A 20,883-nucleotide genomic window follows, 5' to 3' on the forward strand; every position below is an offset into this window, starting at 1 on the left:
ACGAGCAAGGACCAAGATCGTCAACCTTCTTCCAGATGTTTCTCGACTTTGCCCAGTCGTATGATTTGCGGTCCAAGCGCTCTGGACGGCGAAAGCACCATACAGATCAGCAGCTCAAGGATGGACGGCCTAAAAACAAGGATGGAGGTTGTTTTCTAGATTCACCTCACCTGGGATGAGTCAAACTATATTTCCAGTTTCTCGACTGTCTGGGGGGGGGGGCTGCATCAATCGTGCTATGCTTTATTGTACGTCAGGGTAAGGATATGACGATTTTTTCCTTTTCTTTCAAGTCATTGAATGCCGCCAGAAGAACTAAAAATAATCACAGCACAAGGGAGTATTAACCACGTGTCACTTAGTTTGTTTGTTCTCAGGCGTGGACTGTAATTCGTGTGTCGTGCCTCACGTTTTCCTTTCATTGTTGTGTGTGGTCAATCACAATAGCATGCTTGATCTTATGTGAGTGTATGTCTTTTTGACTGAATGTATGTATGTGTTGTGTGCGCATGCGTGCGTATAATGCGTATGTACGTGTGTGTGTTTTGAGTGTGCGTGTGTGTGTATGTGTGTACGTGTGTGTGTACGTGTGTGTGCGTGTGCGTGCATATGTGTGCGTCCGTGTGTGTGCATGTATGCGTGTATATGTGCATGGTATGTCTTGATACAGAGGAACTCACTCTGCAGGACATAGAATCCATCAAGCCAGAGTGGATTTCTCAGATCACGATCAACAACTGGCTATATGATGCAGATGACCCTCGCGATGTGGACTGCAAGATGTTGACAACTTCGTCTAAACTGGTAATACTAAGTGCGATCTTGTGCTCTTGGCTAGTATAGGGTTCGTACAGGAATCGATTCATCATGAAACGATTATCTGCACTTGTGAAAGGAGAAGGCCACCCACTGGTGTATGCAGTGTACAGCGTGAGTCGCTATGGCAAGGCCAGCACCATGCCGTGAGTCCGCGACTTCTCCAAAGCATTTCAACTGTTGATGTGATCACTTAGGGGAAGTGCATCGATTTTTCGAGTATGGTCCAGAAGAAAGACAATTTGATATCGGTTCGAATGGCATATCTCTCGCTTCCATACGATGAGCCAAACTTGCCAAATCGCCAATTGTATACTCACGTTGCCATAGCGACCAGCGCAGAGATGACGTACGAAAGGCTTAGCTCCACCACAGAGAAGGTCCATCACAGCAGAATTTGGTCACTTTCAATTGGTTTATTGTATTCACGAAGTTCAATGCTGTTAGTGCAGTGAACTGTTTGTTAGCAGTCCTCTCGGTTGTGTACTGGGACGTGACACCGACAGGAGAAAGCTGGAGTGCGGAGACACCAGCAGACAAGCGAAAACAGTGACGAACAAAATGCTGAAATCTTGGTTTGGACAAATCAGACGTTCAGCATTTCCCCCAACCAAGGACCATGCCGTTTGCTCTTTCCACTTCCTGAAGATGAATGTGATGCTTCCTGGCGACTCTCCTATCTCTCGTAACATCTTCTGAAGCCAGGTGAGACGACGGGTGGTGGAGATTGACGAATGAAATAATGTCGTAGGTTTGAAAGTTTGCTGAAAATGTCTCAGGAGAGATGGCAAATTCCAAGCATCTTGTCCTGGAGGAAACCATTTCCTAGGCACAGTCAACCTGGGCATGAGAAGGGCGATAAATAGTTCACGGCGCTTCGCCCGCCGCCGTGCAGCCCAATACGTGGCTAAAAAACGTGATTTTTTGGACTTTTTTTGGACTTTGAGCAAAATTCTGCACAATTTCACGTGTTTCCATGATACGACAAGTTGCGCACGGTCTGCTCACATTCAAATACAGTGCTGCCAACAAATGACAGCGTGCAACAAAATTCTTTCCTTGCAAGGGCACATTTTCGGCCATAACTCTTGAACGCCTGGTCAGATCGAGACACAATTTTCAGAGATTTTGCAGCTGTTCATGCTCTTTCAACTGATGTAGCCCTCGATATGAATTTACAAATTCGATTTTTCAGGGATTTTACGACCAGGCTGCCACCTTAACCCCTAGAGGAGTTGGACAACAAAGGAAAGCTATGTATGGTACCATAAGGTGAACATTATTAGACCCAAAACTAATACAAGAAACACTGATATCCTAAAGCTAGCACTATTGGAGGCATGATTACATGAGCAGCGAGCAGCGTGAAAGCAAGTGTAGCTTGGAGAAATGCAAGTGGGAAAGGTACATGTATGTGAGTAGGTATGTAATGTACCTTTCCCACCTGCATTTCTCCAATGTACCTTTCCCACCTGCATTTCTCCAATGTACACTTGCTTTCGCACTGCTCGCTGCTCATGTAATCTCGCCTCCAATAGTGCTAGCTTTAGGATATCAGTGTTTCTTGTATCAGTTTTAGATCTAATAATGTTCAATTTATGGTACTCGAGAGAAGTGGATCTCTTTTTACTATTGGCTTTGGTATTATTGTGTTTTGTTTTTCCTTCAGGTAGATATCATTGATATGACTCCTGATGTTGATGAGTCAAAGTTTATGGATTTGAAGCCTGCCAACCTGCACCTTGCAACAGCTTTGCAAATGAGTGGAGCAGCGATTTCTATCAAGACAGGTATGTGTAGGTTGTGTGTTTGTGAGTGTGTGTGTGTGTGTGTGTGTGTGTGTGTGTGTGTGTGTGTGTGTGGTGTGCCCATAAGTGGGATCATTTTCAAGTCCACCCAGGTTTTGGGGATTTCAGGGGGTGTCGGCCGTTGGGCGGTGCAATATCCAGTTGAGTCATCTTTCCAAGATTCCTTTTGGGTCTCTCTGCCCTCTCCCGGGGAGACCCACGTGACCAGTTTTGGCAGTGAGCAACAAGTACAAGTAATTACAAGTGTGTGTGTGTGTGTGCGTGTGTGTGTGTGTGTGCGTGTGTGCGTGTGTGTGTGTTTCTATGTGCGTATGTATATAATCCAAGGCTGGTCGTTTTTGGCCGCTCCTCTCTTCTGCGCTCGATGGTAGTGTACTCGTCTTTACCTGTTTGCTGTGGGCATTGTATGATTCATCCTTGACATACTGTAAAATCCTGTGTGCAGAGAGTACCTTAGTGCTGTGGACATGAGCGCATGCATGACAGGGAAGCGACCAGACCACTTCAATTTGGATGCGCAGAGTGGTAGTACAGGGTTACGTACGTGTGTGTGTGTGAGAGAGAGAGAGAGAGAGAGTGTGTGTGTGTGTGTGTGTGTGTGTGTGTGTGTGTGTGTGTGTGTGTGTGTGTGTGTGTGTGTGTGTGTGTGTGTACAGTCCATTTACAACTAACGCATGGTCTTACAAAACCATGTTTTCTTTGCCGATGTTCCGGCATTGTTGCATATGATTCTGGTATCTGCAGGGACACTGTCTACTGTCATCCAGCAATTCCGTGAGATCTTTGTCATTTTCGGGCTAAGAGATGATGTCTACCTGCCGTCGTGGTTCAACTCGGCTCAGCGTGATGTTGACACTGTTGTGAAGGTATGTACCTGTATGTGTGTGTTTGTGTTATGTTTGCGTGGGCATGAGTGTGCGTCCGTACGTGTGTGTGTGTGTGTGTGTGTGTGTGTGTGAGACAGAGAGTGTGTGTGTGTGTGTGTGTTTGTGTGTGTGAGAGAGAGAGCGTGTGTGTTTGTGTGTGTGTGTGTGTGTGTGTGTGTGTGTGTGTGTGTATGCGTGTGTGTGTGTGTGTGTGTGTGTGTGTGTGTGTGTGTGTGAGGGAGAGAGATAGAGAGTGTGTGTGTGTGTGTGGGTGTGTGTGGGTGTGAGTGGGTGTGAGAGAGAGAGAGAGTGTGTGTGTGCCAACTTGTCGGAAGGCTACCTTCTTGCCAAAGCATTTGGAAGTTGAACTAGTTTCGGCTCCACAATCAATTGTGTCGTTACTGTAGCTTTCATGGCTAAGGTTGTTGGTATGTCTGTTGGCTCTGGGTTCCCAGTACTCAGTAGCCGAGGCTGGTTGGTAAAGTAACTCCAATTTCACTTCAAGGTACCAGTGCATCTAGTGTCTGCTTCTATCAAAGCAGCGTGCTGTCTATACTGGTTACCGCAGCAAGTGTAGGGTGTGCATAGGTAACTGTCTTGGTCGTTTTATGCCGATGTACTCCGTGTGGTGTAGCCCAGGTGTGCATTGGTAGTCGATTCACATCGCTTCACCAATTGTGTGGATTAGACAGTTATCTGGCGCAAGTCTTGATCAGTCTCATTCAGATCTTGTTCGCTATAAGAGAAAACCTGTGGGTGCACATCCAGTGCATTTGCAGATTTGCGTGCTTCTTTCGCGACTGGCGTATACATACATGGTGTGTGGGCGTGTGTATGTGTGTGTGTGTGTGTGTGTGTGTGTGTGTGTGAATGTGTGAATGTGTGTGTGAATGTATGTGTGTATGTGTGTGTGTGTTTGTGTTGACCACTTTCATGGCAGAGGTTGTTGCAGGCGCGTACGTAGGGTCGGCCCGAGGGGGGGGGGGGGCGCTTTAGTAAATAGCTATGTCACATCAACCTACTCTCACGCGCTTCGAATGTTTCAGTGCATGTGCCATGCATGTAGACATCAGGTAGTCGTAGAATCTGCGACTTGAAGACTCATTGGCAGCATGGTGTGATGCCCACACGCAGTGCAGGGCAACAGAAGACGAAAAACGAACAAATGTTCAGTCGGCCGACAGAAGGGGGGGGGGGGGGCTACGAACCCTGTGGAACCCCCCCCCCCCCCCCCCGGTACGCGCCTGTGTTGGTATTTATGTTGGCTCTGGGTTCCCAGTACTCACTTACCGCGGCTGGTTGGTACATAAACTCAGATTTCACTTCAAGGTACCGGTGCCTCTAGTGTCTGCTTCTATCAAAGCAGCGTGCTGTCTATAACGGTTACCCCAGCAAGACAAGTGTAGAGTACGTATGTACCTGTTTCGGCCGTCCTAATCTGATGTTCTCAATGTGGTGTGGACCAGGCGTGCATTGGCGTTCGAATCACATCGCCTCGCCTGTTGTGTGGATTAGCCTGTTGTATGGATTAGACAGTTATCTGGGCTAGTCGTGATCTGTTCAATTCGGATCGTGTCCGCTATTGTTGCCATAAGAGAAATCCTGGGGGCGCACGTCCAGTGGTCTTGCAGATTTGCGTGCTTCTCTTGAGACGCGTGTATACATGTTGTAGTTATGTCGTACCAGTTAGTTCAGCTTCTGGTTACACACGTCCAGATAGTGTCGACAGGGGCAGATGCTTCAAGGTGTGTTGTTGTAACTGTCACTTGTTTACAATGTTCCTATAGAGGGATTAGTTGCAGTGTTTTGTCTAGTGATAGTCAATGGATTTAACTCTCCAAGATTCCTTTTGAATCACTCTCCCTCTCCCTACGAGACACAAGTGACCAGTTTCTGGCAGTAAGCAACTGCAAGACTTAGTACACATTTGTGTGTGTGTGTGTGCGTGTGTGTGTGTGTATGTGTGTGTGTGTGTGTGTGTGTGTGTGTGTATGTGTGTGCCAGCTAGTTCGGTTGGAGGGTACACTTCTGCCTGATTGTGTTGGGTCTGTTGCCAACGGGCTCGGCTGCTGGAAGGTGTAATGTTGTACCTGCCATCTTTGTTGGTTCCAGGGTTCATTATACTTTCTATTTGAAGTACACATACCTGTTTGCATTACGCAGAGCTCAGTGACTTGTCAGTCTGAGCACTCTGGCAAGGTACGTTCGGGCCTGATTGGAAATTTTTATTTCCATTGCTATCAGGTTCGGCCTCATTTCCTCTGTGCTGCGCTGATGAGTTCACAAAGAACGAAACAGCATGCTGTCCGCAGATTGAGTACCTGTTAACCATGGCCAACTTCTGGCTAGATTTACTATTGTGTAATCAATGGTGCTAGTGAAGCTTAGATCAGATCCACTCTATTTTAGCCACCCACACTAGTAGCAAATCATGATTACCTTCACTGGGGGCAGGGGTAACTGCAGTTGGATCCCCGGACAGATACCTTGATACCATCAATCCTTTTTCTGCACCATGTCCTCACCCACTTACTGAGGTGGGGTGAGCCAATAAGTGGGATCATTTCCAAGTCCACCCAGGGTTTTGGGGATTTCAGGGGGTGTCGGCCGTAGGGCGGTTAAATAGCTAATAAAGTCACCTTTCCAAGATTACTTTTTGAGTCTCTCTCCCCTCTCCCGGAGAGACCCACGTGACCAGTTTTGGCAGTGAGCAACAAGTACAAGTCAAGTGTGTGTGCGTGTCTGTATGTGTGTGTGTGTGTGTGTGTGGTTGTGTATGTGTGTTTGTGGGTTTGTGTATGTGTGTGCGTACGTGTGTATGTGTGTTTATCTGTGTGTGGATGTGTCTGTGAACGTGCACATGATTGTGAATGACGTTCATTTCAGCTTATCATCGTTATCATCCTGCAAGCGGTCTTCACTCACTTCTATATCATCAAGCTGGTAGCACCACAATGGTCCGAGTCTACCCTGCTCTGGTGGAGTTCCAACATTGTCGTTTGTACAGTCTACATTCTCGCAACCATGCCTGCGCCCCAGAGTAGCGAAGAGAACGATGTCGTTTCGTCCTCTGCACGGTAATGACTGATGTTGCAATGTTCTCTTTAGAACGCTTAGAACCGCAGGCAATAAAATGACGAGTACAGTCAGACCTCGCTGATCCGGTCCTCTTTTATCCGGATCCCTCGCCATCCGGAAGAAAATAGCCGGTTACAGGTTTACAGCATACGTGATGCATCCAACGTAACTGGTGTTCGGTTATCCGGTTCCCTCGCCTATCCGGATATTTTGTAGAAAACGGATGTGTGCGGTTAGGCGAGGCCCGACTGTACACTCGTATCTCTCTTATCCGGGCGATCCGGGACCGGGTACTGACTTTATGTTGAAACGTCCGTAACTCTGAAACACGTACTTGGTCCGCCAAGTTAAAATTGGCGCTTATCTTCTCACTTGGTTTTTTGGTGTTCTGCCTGTGCCACATGGCATGGAACCACCGATTCACCATCCGAACATAAACATTGACCATTGCATCCGACAACATGGCAGCACAAACCATCACAGAAGTTGCGATCGGTTCGTTTGAGTCTTTTTGACGGAGCTGCCGCCGACGAACACTTCCGTCAGCGCAAGAAAACACTGCAACCTCCGCTCGAGTCCGTAAAATAGGTCAGGATGTTCGCATTTCAGAGCGATGGAGAATACAGTTTCTGTCTACTTCCAGCTGTCTGATGGCAAGGATTGTTTACCCCGGGGAGGTATAGAAAAGCTGAAAAAACGCTTTGCGAGCTTGAATTTCAGTGCTTGCACAGTACAGCGCCTAGTGAAGGGCTATCACCAGCAAATCGCTGACGAAGAAACTGCAGCTCATGTCGATATCTCCAGTAAGTGAGACCAATCCGGCGGACACACTTTGAAGCTCACAGAGGGCAGGGCAAAGGAGCTAATCAAAGGAAACACCAAGTCCTGAGAGAAACACTCGTGCAAAGGACTTTCAGGAAACTAGCCGAAAACTAAAGCCTGGTGCACAGCGTTGTAGGTGCAGTACGCACAGCTAGCTACAGGTGCTACATCAAGCGGAAGCTATCACTGCACTGCATGTAGATCTTCAAGCACCAGCGGCTCGCGTGGGTACGGGTGCTGATCAGCAAGTACGACAATTGCAAGAGGCGATTTGAAAAAAGGACACTGATATGGCGTTGCCTTTTTGTCTCAAACAAAGTCGCATTATTGCGACGAATGGGGATAACACTTACAGTCAACATGCGGGCAGTATCACTCAGCTTCTGATGGGAAGGTGACAGGCACGCACTGCCTTTGAGCGTGATTCGAGACGAGGAGAAGTGGAACAAGCTATGAAACGACTCGTGCAGCAGCTGTCCGGATCGGACGTTTTGAGCTCTTCCTCCAGCGACGATAGTGGCGAGGAGGATGTGTAACTTGCCTGAATTTTCGACTGAGTTGCTTACTGACATGTAAATAATCATGTATATAGTGCTTTGTGATCATGGCTTGCTTCAAATATTCGTATTTCTTTCCTGAGACAAGTGTGAAGATAAGTGCCAATTTTAACTGGGCGGACCAAGTACGTTTTAGTGGGGAAGGGCCAGAGATCTGGCATACTGTAAGCCGACACATTTTCGACCCATTCAAATTGCAGCCTCCCAGGGCTAAAACCCATTTCGGCCGCATCAAAACTTCCGCCTGTATTGCTGCCGCCTTTGTGCACTGTCATACCGAACCTTGCAAAACTAAATTTCGCCCGCAACAAATTTTCGGCAGAACATGACCAGGCCGAAAATAGCCGATAATAAATATGCGCCGAATATTTTTGGACTTACAATATGACGGCGCTAGTTTCACAAAAAAATGGCAAAATGGTAGTGATTTTCCCCTAAAAATCACTTACAGGCTGCCCGGTGGACCGAAGAGTCCGTAACTTCGGGGTGTGTATTAAAAAGATATGAGTGTACAGTTTAAAATCTTATAGGACGCCGCTCGCAGCTTCATAAGTAATACGTGGGTCGTGAGCAACACCCACTTATGAGTGTGTAATGATTATTATAATCAAACCTGCTAAACAGCACCACTTCCTGCTCAGTAAGTGTTTCGGGGAGCTCACCCCTCATTAGTTGAGCTTGAGAAACTTGTGCTCCTAGAGCACTGCATTATGTAGTGCTCTCCGAGCCTAAACATCACTATAGGGATTCCAACTTACAGTTACACTCAGTTTCCAGCCCTACCACCACCTTGCGAACTCCAGACAGCAGCGTGAATCAGTGTAGCTCGTGGCGGTATTGTTTTTCGGCATGCAATTCTCTCTACAAGCATGTATAGTATGTCTTATGTGCGTTCTTGTTTCTTGTCCTTGAAGCTCCTTTCTGGAGCTACTGCCAACTGCTCGTCAGATCCGTGAACTGGCAACGCCCACCACATACGGAAACCACCCGGACTATATCCTGCATATCAGCGATGGCGGACACATGGAGAATCTTGCCCTGTTGCCGTTGCTACGACGACGAACTGATTAGTAAGAGATGATCTATCTGATTCTATAGCATGGTATTCGAATGTGATTTGAAATATGTGGGAATCATCAGTAGTTGACAACCCTGAGGCTGTATAGATGTGTAGGGTATGGGTGTGTTAACCTACTGCTTTAGCAGGAACTCTAATCTGCTGCCCCCGATATGCTTGGTTGATGAATCGTTGCAAATCGTTCTTGTTTCTACCTGTTGCTTTTGTGTTCCTGTTACTCAGCATCATCTTGGCCGATGGTTCGCTTCATGGCACAATAGACCATGCATGCTTGCTGTGGGACGCTATGAACTATGCACGCATGTGGCTGGGCTGCCAGTTCACCTCCTTGGATGACACGGACGTCGATGAGCACATGCTGCGTACGATGGGTTACCATAGCGACGGAGCGGCACCGCAGGCGTACGGACTCAAGGTAGGGTGGTGGCAACAGTCCAGGATCCGAAGAGTGTAGCAACTGGGGTCTGGCTGCTGTAGGCCCACTGCGCGGCGGAATTCCAATATTACGCCATGCCGCTGATGCACAGCTGTACTAAAACTCCGCATTCCGCGGTGCTTGGAACCAGGGAGTAGTACAAGCGCAACGAACGTGTACGTCATTTTTTACGTAATGTTGGAATTCCGCCGAGCCGACCCCCATGTACAGAGCTGCACACTCTTGGAGTTATGGACTCTTGGTGACGGTGTTATGCAGTTTTCGTCGTCAGTGCATTTCCGGCGCAGTGCTGTAAGACTTTGTATGAACGTCGTCAGTGCATTTCCGGCGCAGTGCTGTAAGACTTTGTATGAACGTCGTCAGTGCATTTCCGGCACAGTGCTGTAAGACTTTGTATGAACGTCGTCAGTGCATTTCCGACGCAGTGCTGTAAGACTTTGTATGAACGTCGTCAGTGCATTTCCGGCACAGTGCTGTAAGACTTTGTATGAACGTCGTCAGTGCATTTCCGACGCGGTGCTGTAAGACTTTGTATGAACGTCGTCAGTGCATTTCCGGCACAGTGCTGTAAGACTTTGTATGAACGTCGTCAGTGCATTTCCGACGCAGTGCTGTAAGACTTTGTATGAACATCAGTACTATTGATTTTGATCAAGCCTACTGCATCAACTACCACCAGCTGGAAAGCTTTATATATGTCCTGTGGCAGGTTTTACACATGGGGAGGAGGGCTGGTGGGTGCTACTAAGTCCTCAGGATGGAGTGCAATATGCGACATCTGTTTCGATTACAGCATCTGAGTTTTTGTCCATTGAGTTGGTAACTTAGCAGTGCTCAGTTATTTTGTTTTCTGTTCGACCGTCTTTGAAGTTTGTTTGAATTCGTTATTCTCACGATGGCACCATCGCCAATAAGAGATAAGTTTATGAGAAGGTGAGGTGCTGTGATGGTTTGTCAGCCTGACTGTTTCTTACTATGTTTGATGTCACCGCATTCAACCATAATCTTTTACATTCAAAACAGGTGAAGTACATGGGCCAGAATGAGCTCGGTGAAGAAGAAGTTGTCAAGGAAGGCCGCATTCTAATGGTACAGCCTCGTCATCCACGCTACAGAATTGAAGGTGCCTGGTCTGGCCCCACTGATGAGGATTGGACTGTGGAGAATGCTGACAATCTTGTTGGTGTATTTACCAGGTAATCTTGTGAAACTGTGATAATATCAACTTGTATGCACGTGTATGTGTCTGTGCGTGTCAGTGTTCGTGTGCAGTGAAATTGGTAAAGTACCTCCAATTTCACTGCAAGGCACCTGTGCATCTAGTGTCTGCTTCTATCAAAGCAGTGTGCTGTCTATGTGGTCACCCCAGCAAGTGTAGGCCATGCATAGGCAAATGTCTCGGCTGTCCCTTTCCGATGTGCTCCTTGTTTTGTTGACCAGGTGTGCATTGTTGATTCACATGGCCTTTCCAATTGTGTGAATTAGGCAGTTAGCATGCGCTAATCTTGATCTGTTTTATTCGGATCTTGTTCACGATCGTTGATATAAGAGAAAATCTGTGGATACATGGTATAATTATGGTGTGTGTGTGTGTGTGTGTGTGTGTGTGTGTGTGTGTGTGTGTGTGTGTGTGTGTGTGCGTGTGTGTGTGTGTGTTGTGTATGTGCAAGAGTATTTTCTAGAGAATGTTTTTTTGGTGTGTGTGTGTGGGGGGGGGGGGACATGTGTGCTCGTGCGTATGCATGCTTTCTCTGACTCTCATGAAGGGTGTGATTTGTTATCTGTCTTGGTAGGAGCATGAATGGCAAGTACAAGGACTTCTTCACCAGCCTGTCTGGACCCTATCCTGGGTACGGAGGACTTTGGCTTGGAGCTGTTGCCACACCAAACATGACGGAGGCCCTCATGGCGGACGGAAAGCGTGTAATGCAAGCACCGGCAGTGAAAGAATTCCTCAGCGACTTGCATGCAGACCAACTGAAGCAAGACGAGTATCTGTCTTCCATCGGTAAGTAGATATGAATCCTGCGCCTACAGAATTATCCCAGGCGTCTTTCACATGCCGTAGTGTCGCGTATAAAAGTATGACCTGTATAGAAGCATGACTCGAATAGAAGCCGATTTTTTGAAGCGCGCCACGACACAGAAGCATTATTTGAATAGAGGCCGCTACTCATGCACAGAACATAAGTGGCAGTATCAACTGCACAGTGTAGACAGATGATGAGAACTTAGCAGCATGTTTTAAATTGAAACATACCTTGACTAGAAGCATGGTTAGAACCCCGACTTATACGGCTGTAATCACCTGCTTTTATACCCGTCATTACGGTGTTCTGAGAGGCACTTTTTGGAGTAAATATTTGTCTTACTCCCCCAACCCTCATCTCTCTCTCTCACTCCTGTGGATTACACTGGTGCTCAGGTTTTCATGCTCTCCTCTCTCTCTCTCCCTCCCTTCCTCCCTCTCCATCTACATCCCTCCCTTCCTCACTCTCTCCTGTGGATTACACTTGTGCTTTCCCACTCTCTCCCACACTCTCTCCCTCTTTCTCCTACTCTCCCACTCTCTCTCTCTCCCACTCTCTTCCACTTTCTCTCACTCTCTTCCACTTTCTCTCACTCTCTCCCACTCTCTCTCTCTCTCTCTCTCTCTCTCTCTCTCTCTCTCTCTCTCTCTCTCTCTCTCCCTCCCTCCCTCCCTCCCTCCCTCCCTCCCTCCCTCTCTCTCTCTCTCTCTCTCTCTCTCTCTCTCTCTCTCTCTCTCTCTCTCTCTCTCTCTCTCTCTCTCTCTCTCTCTCTCTCCCTCCCCCTCTCTCTCTCTCACTCTCTCACTCTCTATCCCACTCTCTCCCACTCTCTCTCTCTCTCTCACCTACTCTCTGACACTCTCACATGCTCACACTCTCACACCATCTCTCACATTCTCACACTCTCTCTCACACTCTCTCTCACACTCACACACTCACACACTCACTCTCTCCCACTCTCTCACTCTCTCTCACTCTTTCTCACTCTTTCTCTTACTCTCGCACTCTCCCACTCTCCCACTCTCTCTTTCCCACTCTCTCACTCTCTCACACTCTCCCACGCTCCCACTCTCTCTCTCTCACACTCACACCCCCTCTCTCTCTCTCTCTCTCTCTCTCTCTCTCTCTCTCTCTCTCTCTCTTTCTCTCTCTCTGTCTCTGTCTCTGTCTCTCTCTCTCTCTCTCTCTCTCTCTCTCTCTCTCTCTCTCTCTCTCTCTCTCTCTCTCTCTCTCTCTCTCTCTCTCTCTCTCTCTCTCTCTCTCTCTCTCTCTCTCTCTCTCTCTCTCTCTCTCTGTCTCTCTCTCTCTCTCTCACTCACTCACACACACACAGTCTCTCTCACTCTCTCCCACTCTCTCTCTTCCACTTTCTCCTACTCTTTCCCACTCTCTCACTCTCTCTCACTCTTTCTCCTACTCTCCAACTCTCTCACTCTCCCACTCTCTCTCCCACTTTCTCTCTCTCCCACTCTCTCACTCACTCTGTCACACCCTATCTCTCTCACATACTCTCTCTCTCTCTCACACTCACACACCCTCTCCCTCACACTCATACTCTCTCTCTCTCTCTCTCTCTCTCTCTCTCTCTCTCTCTCTCTCTCTCTCTCTCTCTCTCTCTCTCTCACGCTCACACTCTCTCTCACACTCACACACTCTCTCTCACACTCACACACTCTCTCTTTCACACTCACACCCTCTCCCTCTCACACACTCACACACTCTCTCTCACACTCACACACTCTCTTTCACACTCACACACACTCTTTCTCCCACTGTCTCTCTCCCATTGTCTCTCCCACTGTCTCTCCCACTCTCTCTCCCACTCTCTCTCACACACTCTCTCACACACTCTCTCACACACTCTCTCTCATTCTCTCCCACTCTCTCTCTCTCATTCTCTCTCACTCTCTTCCACTCTCTCCCACTATCTCACTCTCACTCTTTCACCTACTCTCTCACTCTCTCCCACTCTCTCTCTCACGTCAGGCGAAATAGCACGTCATCGTACATTTGAGATCAGCGGGAAGAAGATGACGACGTCCACTAATTTAGTATCTGTGCACACGAATCTGCTGTGCGTGTGACTCTGTGTGTCAGCTATGATATCATCTTCTGTGGTTCCATGCCTAGCATGTACGTCTGAACCATCCTGCAAAGTTTGAATGACGTAGGTTGAGCGATCGCTCCGCGAAATATACTTTTTGAAATTCTTTTCATAGTATATCTTCCACCATTGAAATTTCGAATTTCTTCAAGAAAAGTGCTGAGAGGGGTGGCTTGTAACCTCGATATGGCTTGTTCCAGGCATGCTTTGGAGCCATCTTCTGTTGAAGTAGTGGCGGGGATCTGCCCTGCAACTGCTACAACAAAAAATGATTCGATCTGAGAAAGGGTGAGACCGCGAATCTCGGTTGAATATTGAGTATTTCAAGCCTTTTCACGACCAAGATGGAGTTCTTTTTGGAGATTGACGTCGCGGCAAAGGACATGGTGTCCGACGTCTGGCGTCTGGTGAAGCCAGGGATCATTTGTCCAGTCAGGTCGGCAGCCTAACCGTCGGTAAGCTTGTGTTTGGATCCCGTTGTGCTCGATGTGGTAGATCACAAACAATTTGATATCGCACAAATTGATCTCAGCATCGTGCGTACGGTATTTTATATTCAGAAAATCCCAAAGTGTCTCTGTGTGGCCGTCCTATGCCACGAGAAACTCCAATCAGGCTCCTATGTCCTCTGCCTTCATGATTGAATGTCCACTTCGTTTGAACAACGAACACAACAATCGAGGACGGCTTTGCAATGAAAAATACAGCTATACTGGAGCTGAAAAAAAGAAGAAAAAAACGTGCTCAGGATGAGACTCGAGTACACGCATACTCTCCCAGCAGGTGAAACGCAATTTTTTGTGAAAAATGCGTGACACCGACTGACCAGTAATTTCGCCTGACGACACACTCTCTCACACTCTCTCTCTCACTCACACACTCACTCTCTCCCACTCTATCTTTCTCTCTCTCTCACACTCTCTCTCTCTCTCTCTCTCTCTCTCTCTCTCTTGTAACGGAATCTCAGCCATTCCGTTCCCCGGGACGCAGGACACAAAGGACAAGACTAGTTTGTTACATTATTTATATTGACAAGACGGAAAGCAAACTGCTCTGACAGAGACGAACAAGAAGACTGACAAAAGGACTCTCGACTACAAAATCGCGCATGCTCATATCACACATGCACGCGACTAGACGAGACAGTTTGGGGATTGCCATCACACAGGAACACAACACGTCATTTCACAACACCTGCCCCCTTGATGACATTCCACAAAATGAGCCTGGATCAGCAAAAACCATCACATGTGCAAAATTTTCCAAAAATATTTTTGTGCTCCAAATTGATCAACAACTACTGATAACCAGTCTCAAGAAATTTTAGATCAATCACACCACCGTAAGTGACCAAAAAATGCAGTACACCACATCTCTGTACGAATGTTGGAAGTGGCATTTCTGTGTAAGATGCAAGTATGAGCGTTGGTATGTGTCTTATCCTGTTAGGCATTGCCATCACTCAGCCGGCTAACAAGGAGGAATTTTATAGTCCTTGGCTTGGGGGTGTACTCAGACACTGGCTTTTCCAAGTAAATCATTGGCTTCACTGACTATTGGGCAGCTAACGGCATATGGCCAAGTTCCAGGGGCTGATATTGCATCCACAACAGGCTCTGTACTGATGCACTCCAAGCCCTTCACTTCCATGAAAACATATCTGCACACACGGAGTGCAATCACAGTAGCTGTGACTACTTAGCACACAGGCTCACGAGCATGAGGTACGTACTAGGTGCAGATACATTCAACGGTTACCTGACCCTACAGGAACATATTTTTTGGAATTGTTTTGGGAGCTGCTGCATGGACAAAATAAATGTTCCAAGTTGCTCAGCGTCCAAGCCAACGAAGCAGATCTTGTCTGGCGCTAGCTCTCGTTGCTCTTCCAGTCGTGAATCGAGACGCCTTTGTTCTGCATCGTCCCTGTCGATATCTGAAAAACTTACTAGTGAAGGAGTCATTCATCGCTCAACAATATCCACTCGAGTCGTCGTTATTCTCATCAGCGCTGCTTTCTTCTACACGAAGTCTGCAGCCTCGCCGAGTCGCTTTGCGGCAAGAGAGAGTCGTCTTCTGGAGCTCCGCGGCTTTCACCTGACTCCCTTGATGAGCAATCGCCATCCCAGTCATCACCAAAAAATGTCGTGTCGTGATTGGCGTCAACGACGATCGATGCGCGTGCGATGTTTGCGCCCCGCGATCGTACCTATTCACCAGCCAAGCTCAGGTACGTGGGGTTTCCCAGCCATGTCTCCTCACTTGCCTGGGGCTTGCCTAGCTAGCTAGTCACTGACAAACAAACAAACACGGGCTTGTCAGGCGGAAAGAAAGACTAGTGACAAGAAAGACAGAAAGGTGATGGGTAGTTGTTAGGTCCGCGACTTTTCTTTCGCTCGACTTCAACGTCACTTTTTGATCAACTTGATATCAAACGCAAGTGATGGTTTTCGCTGATCCGGGCTCAAATAATAAACCGACACCACGTTCCACATGCACAACAGCAAAAGGAACCACAGCAGAACAGAAAAAACGAAAACCAACCGTCAACATACAGCCGACGCTCTAAAATAAAATCTGGGCCACGACACAGGGCCAAACAAAAAAAACCTAGAGCCGACGCTCTACAACCAGGCCACGCCACACAAGGCCAACCGAAACACGGGAGCCGAAGCTCCAACAAAATAATAACATGCGCACACCCGCACCAAATATATCTACAACAAAAACAATGGAGAACAACAGAACGAATAGAAGAGCAACAGACCGACAACAACCAAACTGAAACAACACAGCAACAAGCAACAAACTGAACAGAGAGAGAACAACACAGCGAGCAAGACAACAACAAGACGAACAACAAGGACGACACACAGTCGGTGATGCCAGACTCGTCCACTGTCCTCTGGCGAGCCACAGCCACACGCTCCGTCGCGGTTCCTGCCGTCTCAGGCTCCAGCCCACAGTTCTAGCCCACCACCTTCTCTGCCTCCTCTCCGCATCGCCTTCCGCTTCCACCAGCTCCTCATCTCTCCTGATCACCTCCTTCCTCACGCTTACTCTCTAGTTGTACTATTGTTGTTGACGACGACGAACAGGCTCATGACAAACTCACTCATCCTCTGCGTCCCGGGTTTCGGCACCACGTTGTAACGGAATCTCAGCCTTTCCGTTCCCCAAGACGCAGGACACAAAGGACAAGACAAGTTTGTTACATTATTTATATTGACAAGACGGAAAGCAAACTGCTCTGACAGAGACGAACAAGAAGACTGACAAAAGGACTCTCGACTACAAAATCGTGCATGCTCATATCACACATGCACGCGACTAGACGAGACAGTTTGGGGAATGCCATCACACAGGAAACAACACAATCATCATTTCACAACACTCTCTCTCACACTCTCTCTCTCTCACACACTCTCTCACACTCTCTCTCAATCTCACACTCTCTACTCACACTCACACACTCTCTCACACTCAAACACTCTCTCACACTCACACTCACACACTCACTCTCTCTCTCACACTCACACACACACTCTCTCTCTCACCCTCACACACTCTCTCACACTCGCTCTCTCTCACACACTCACACACACTCTCTCTCTCACACACACTCTCTCTCACACTCACACTCTCTCTCACATTTACACACTCTCTCTCTCTCACTCTATCTCTCACACTCACACACTCTCTCACACTCACTCTCTCTCTCTCTCTCACAATCACACACACTCTCTCTCTCTCTCTCTCACAATCCTCACAATCACACACACTCTCTCTCTCTCTCTCTCACAATCACACACTCTCTCTCTCTCACACTCTCTCTCTCTCTCACATTTACACACTCTCTCTCACACATTCACACACTCACTCTCTCGCACTCCCACACTCTCTCTCTCACACTCACACACTCTCTCTCTCTCTATCACACTCACACACTCTCTCTCACACACTCACACACTCTCTCTCACACACTCACACACTATCTCTCACTCACACACTCTCTCTCTCTCACACTCACACACTCTCTCTCTCTCTCACAAACTCACACACACTCTCTCTCACACTCTCTCACTCTCTCTCAAAACTCTCTCTCTCACACTCTCTATATCACACTCGCACACTCTCTTACACTCACACTCTCTCTCTCCCACACTCACACTAACACACACTCTCTCTCTCTCACACTCACACACACTCTCTCTCTCTAACATTTACACACTCTCTCTCTCACACATTCACACACTCACTCTCTCACTGACACACTCACACACTATCTCTCTCACTGACACACTCACACACTATCTCTCTCACACTCACACACTCTCTCTCACACTCACACACTCTCTCTCACACTCACACACTCTGTCTCACACTCACTCTCTCTCTCTCACAATCACACACACTCTCTCTCTCTCTCACAATCACACACTCTCTCTCTCACACTCTCTCTCTCTCACATTTACACACTCTCTCTCACACATTCACACACTCACTCTCTCGCACTCCCACACTCTCTCTCTCTCTCACACTCACACACTCTCTCTCTCTATCACACTCACACACTCTCTCTCACACACTCACACACTCTCTCTCACACACTCACACACTATCTCTCACTCACACACTCTCTCTCTCTCACTCACACACACTCTCTCTCTCACACACTCACACACACTCTCTCTCACACTCTTTCACTATCTCTCAAAACTCTCTCTCTCTCACACTCTCTCTCACACTCTCTATATCACACTCGCACACTCTCTTACACTCACACTCTCTCTCTCACACTCACACTCACACTCACACTCACACACACTCTCTCTCTCACACTCACACACACTCTCTCTCTCTCTAACATTTACACACTCTCTCTCACACATTCACACACTCACTCTCTCACTGACACACTCACACACTATCTCTCTCACTGACACACTCACACAGTATCTCTCTCACACTCACACACTCTCTCTCACACTCACACACTCTCTCTCACACTCACACACTCTCTCTCACACTCACACACTCTTTCTCCCACTGTCTCTCTCTCCCACTCTCTCTCTCCCTCTCTCACACACACTCTCTCACACACACTCTCTCGCTCTCTCTCGCTCTCGCGCACTCTCTCTCTCGCGCGCTCTCTCTCTCGCTCTCGCGCGCTCTCTCTCTCTCTTGCGCCCTCTCTCTCGCGCGTTCTCTCTCGCTCTCTTTTTCTCTTTCTCTCGCTCTCTCTCTCTCTCCCGCTCTCTCTCTCTCTCTCTCTCTCTCTCTCTCTCGCTCTCTCTCGCTCTCTCTCTCTCACTCGCTCTCTCACTCTCTCACACAGACACTCTCACGTGCACTCTCTTGCATGCAATATCACCTATTTCTGTCACACCTCTCTTCGTCGCTCTCTCCCTCCCTCCCTCTGCTCTCGTCGATTTCTCTCTTGTTTCAGATCTCAGTTCACAAATTTATTAGGCTTGTTTCTCACAATCCAGTTCTCTCACTCTCTGCAACTCTCATTTTTGCTATTCATTGCCTTGCTTTTCTCCCGTGATTTCAGCGCAAAGTATGGAGAAACCTAAGCAACCTGAATGCCCACAACTACAATGCAGAATCAGCACCTACAGCCGCCTGCAATGCTGCGTTCCGCGTGGTATCTTGAAGCGAACTCCATCACAATGCTCACCGCATAGAAGCCCTAAGCATGACAAGGCTGCGTTAGATTCTCTTCCAGAGGAATGTGTTGATATCTAGAACGTTGTCTGTTCCTGTGGTATCCCTGCGTAGTGAAGTAGAACAGTTCGCCTCTTTCTCCAATAGTATATTATGATACCATAATGCACGACTATTTTGGTGAAGGAAAATAAACAACAACTATATTTAATGCTTCGAATTATAAATTTGAATTTGTACGTCGTGTTCTTCATTTGAGACTTTGCTTACCGTTTTGCTCTTCTATCCATACTCTGCATTCTCTGAGCCTGCTCTGTTCCTTTCTCCTCTTGCTAGTACCATGTTTTCCTTTTGCTGATTCACTGACTGTCAATTTGTCTAGTTTCAAATTGTTTCATCGTCTGCCAGATTGCGGAGGTCGTTTCCTGCATCGTAGCTAACTGTTGCTTTTCGAACACATTTTTGCATAGGCATTTTCACGAGTTGTGTTGACGTTATGCCCTATCAGCTACGCGTCATTATTGCGGATTCAATGTTCACAACTTTACTTGAAATGTCTCAACTCTTGGAGCAGAATTAATTAAGAGTCAAGTTGAAATCGTACGCGCTGCGGTACGCTGGTGCCACAGATGCTGCGTGTATATTATCTACTGTTGTGGACATGGAAATCCAGTCGATTGACCGGGGCCGGCGCCCTCAGAACGTTACGTTGCATGCAGTGCACAATCATGTATTGTTGATCCGTTGCGACCAGCAGCGCATAATGCATGCGTGCGCTGCATACGTAGGGCTGCATGGCCAGCGCCCTGGGGCCGCTAGAGGTGCGACCGGATTTTCATGCCCACGACAGTACCAGCATAAAAATCATTCTTTCCTGGCGGAGGGTGGTAGCTGGCCTCCACATTCCATCAGGTTATGCCTGAGCACACCAACATGTTTTCAGAATAGTTGTTGCGGGACCATTTCAATTATAAGGTAAAGCTTCAATTCCACGAACTTTACGTACAGGTTCCTGCACGGGTATGAGGGCAGTACCGCGGAATCCAGCCCGCGCCGCGATAGCGGCAAGGGCTGGATGAGCAGCGGTACTGACCGAGTATGAGTGACTGGAACGTGTTTCCCGTATGCACCCAATTACAAGCCAAGGAGATCACTCACAATCTTGGAGGTTTGAGTTAACATGAACCATTCTGTGACTCGACTCGAGTCCTGTATCATAGTGTATGGCTGCTGTGACTCTGTGTGACAACCGGTGACCATACACGGACTACAGTACATGACTTTTGCATGTACTTTCAGACCACAGAAGCTTGTCATTGAAATGGTAGACTCATGAGTGGATTCTGTCCACTGCCCGTCGTCAAGTGACTATGGGCAGTGGATTCTGTCCACTGCCCGTCGTCAAGTGACGACGGGCAGTGGATTCCGTCCACTGCCCGTCGTCACTTGACGACGGGCAGGGGAACTAGTTCCATCACCATTCATCAGGCAGGATCGTGCTTTCCAGCCCGCGTAATTTGATCTGTCATTGGTCGACTCCAAGGCGACAGTCATGTGACATACGGGAAACTATTTTCTCCAATACAGAATATTTTGGGGTTTAGCTGTGCTGCTTTTC

General features: G+C 47.8%; 1 protein-coding gene across 1 annotated transcript in view; it reads left to right on the top strand.

The window, feature by feature from the left end:
• The window catches only part of LOC135819559 (uncharacterized), a gene marked incomplete at its 5' end in the record, with an annotated part of 45,052 nt that continues 24,169 nt past the window's right edge, over positions 1-20,883 (top strand). The window contains 9 exon segments of the mRNA XM_065332787.1: positions 1-147; positions 671-804; positions 2,486-2,606; positions 3,369-3,490; positions 6,377-6,567; positions 8,862-9,017; positions 9,248-9,440; positions 10,485-10,657; positions 11,255-11,469. Coding sequence (XP_065188859.1) covers positions 1-147; positions 671-804; positions 2,486-2,606; positions 3,369-3,490; positions 6,377-6,567; positions 8,862-9,017; positions 9,248-9,440; positions 10,485-10,657; positions 11,255-11,469 — 1,452 coding nt within the window.

This window comes from Sycon ciliatum, chromosome 6 (genome assembly GCF_964019385.1).
Source record: "Sycon ciliatum chromosome 6, ocSycCili1.1, whole genome shotgun sequence".
Classification (NCBI taxonomy): domain Eukaryota; kingdom Metazoa; phylum Porifera; class Calcarea; order Leucosolenida; family Sycettidae; genus Sycon; species Sycon ciliatum.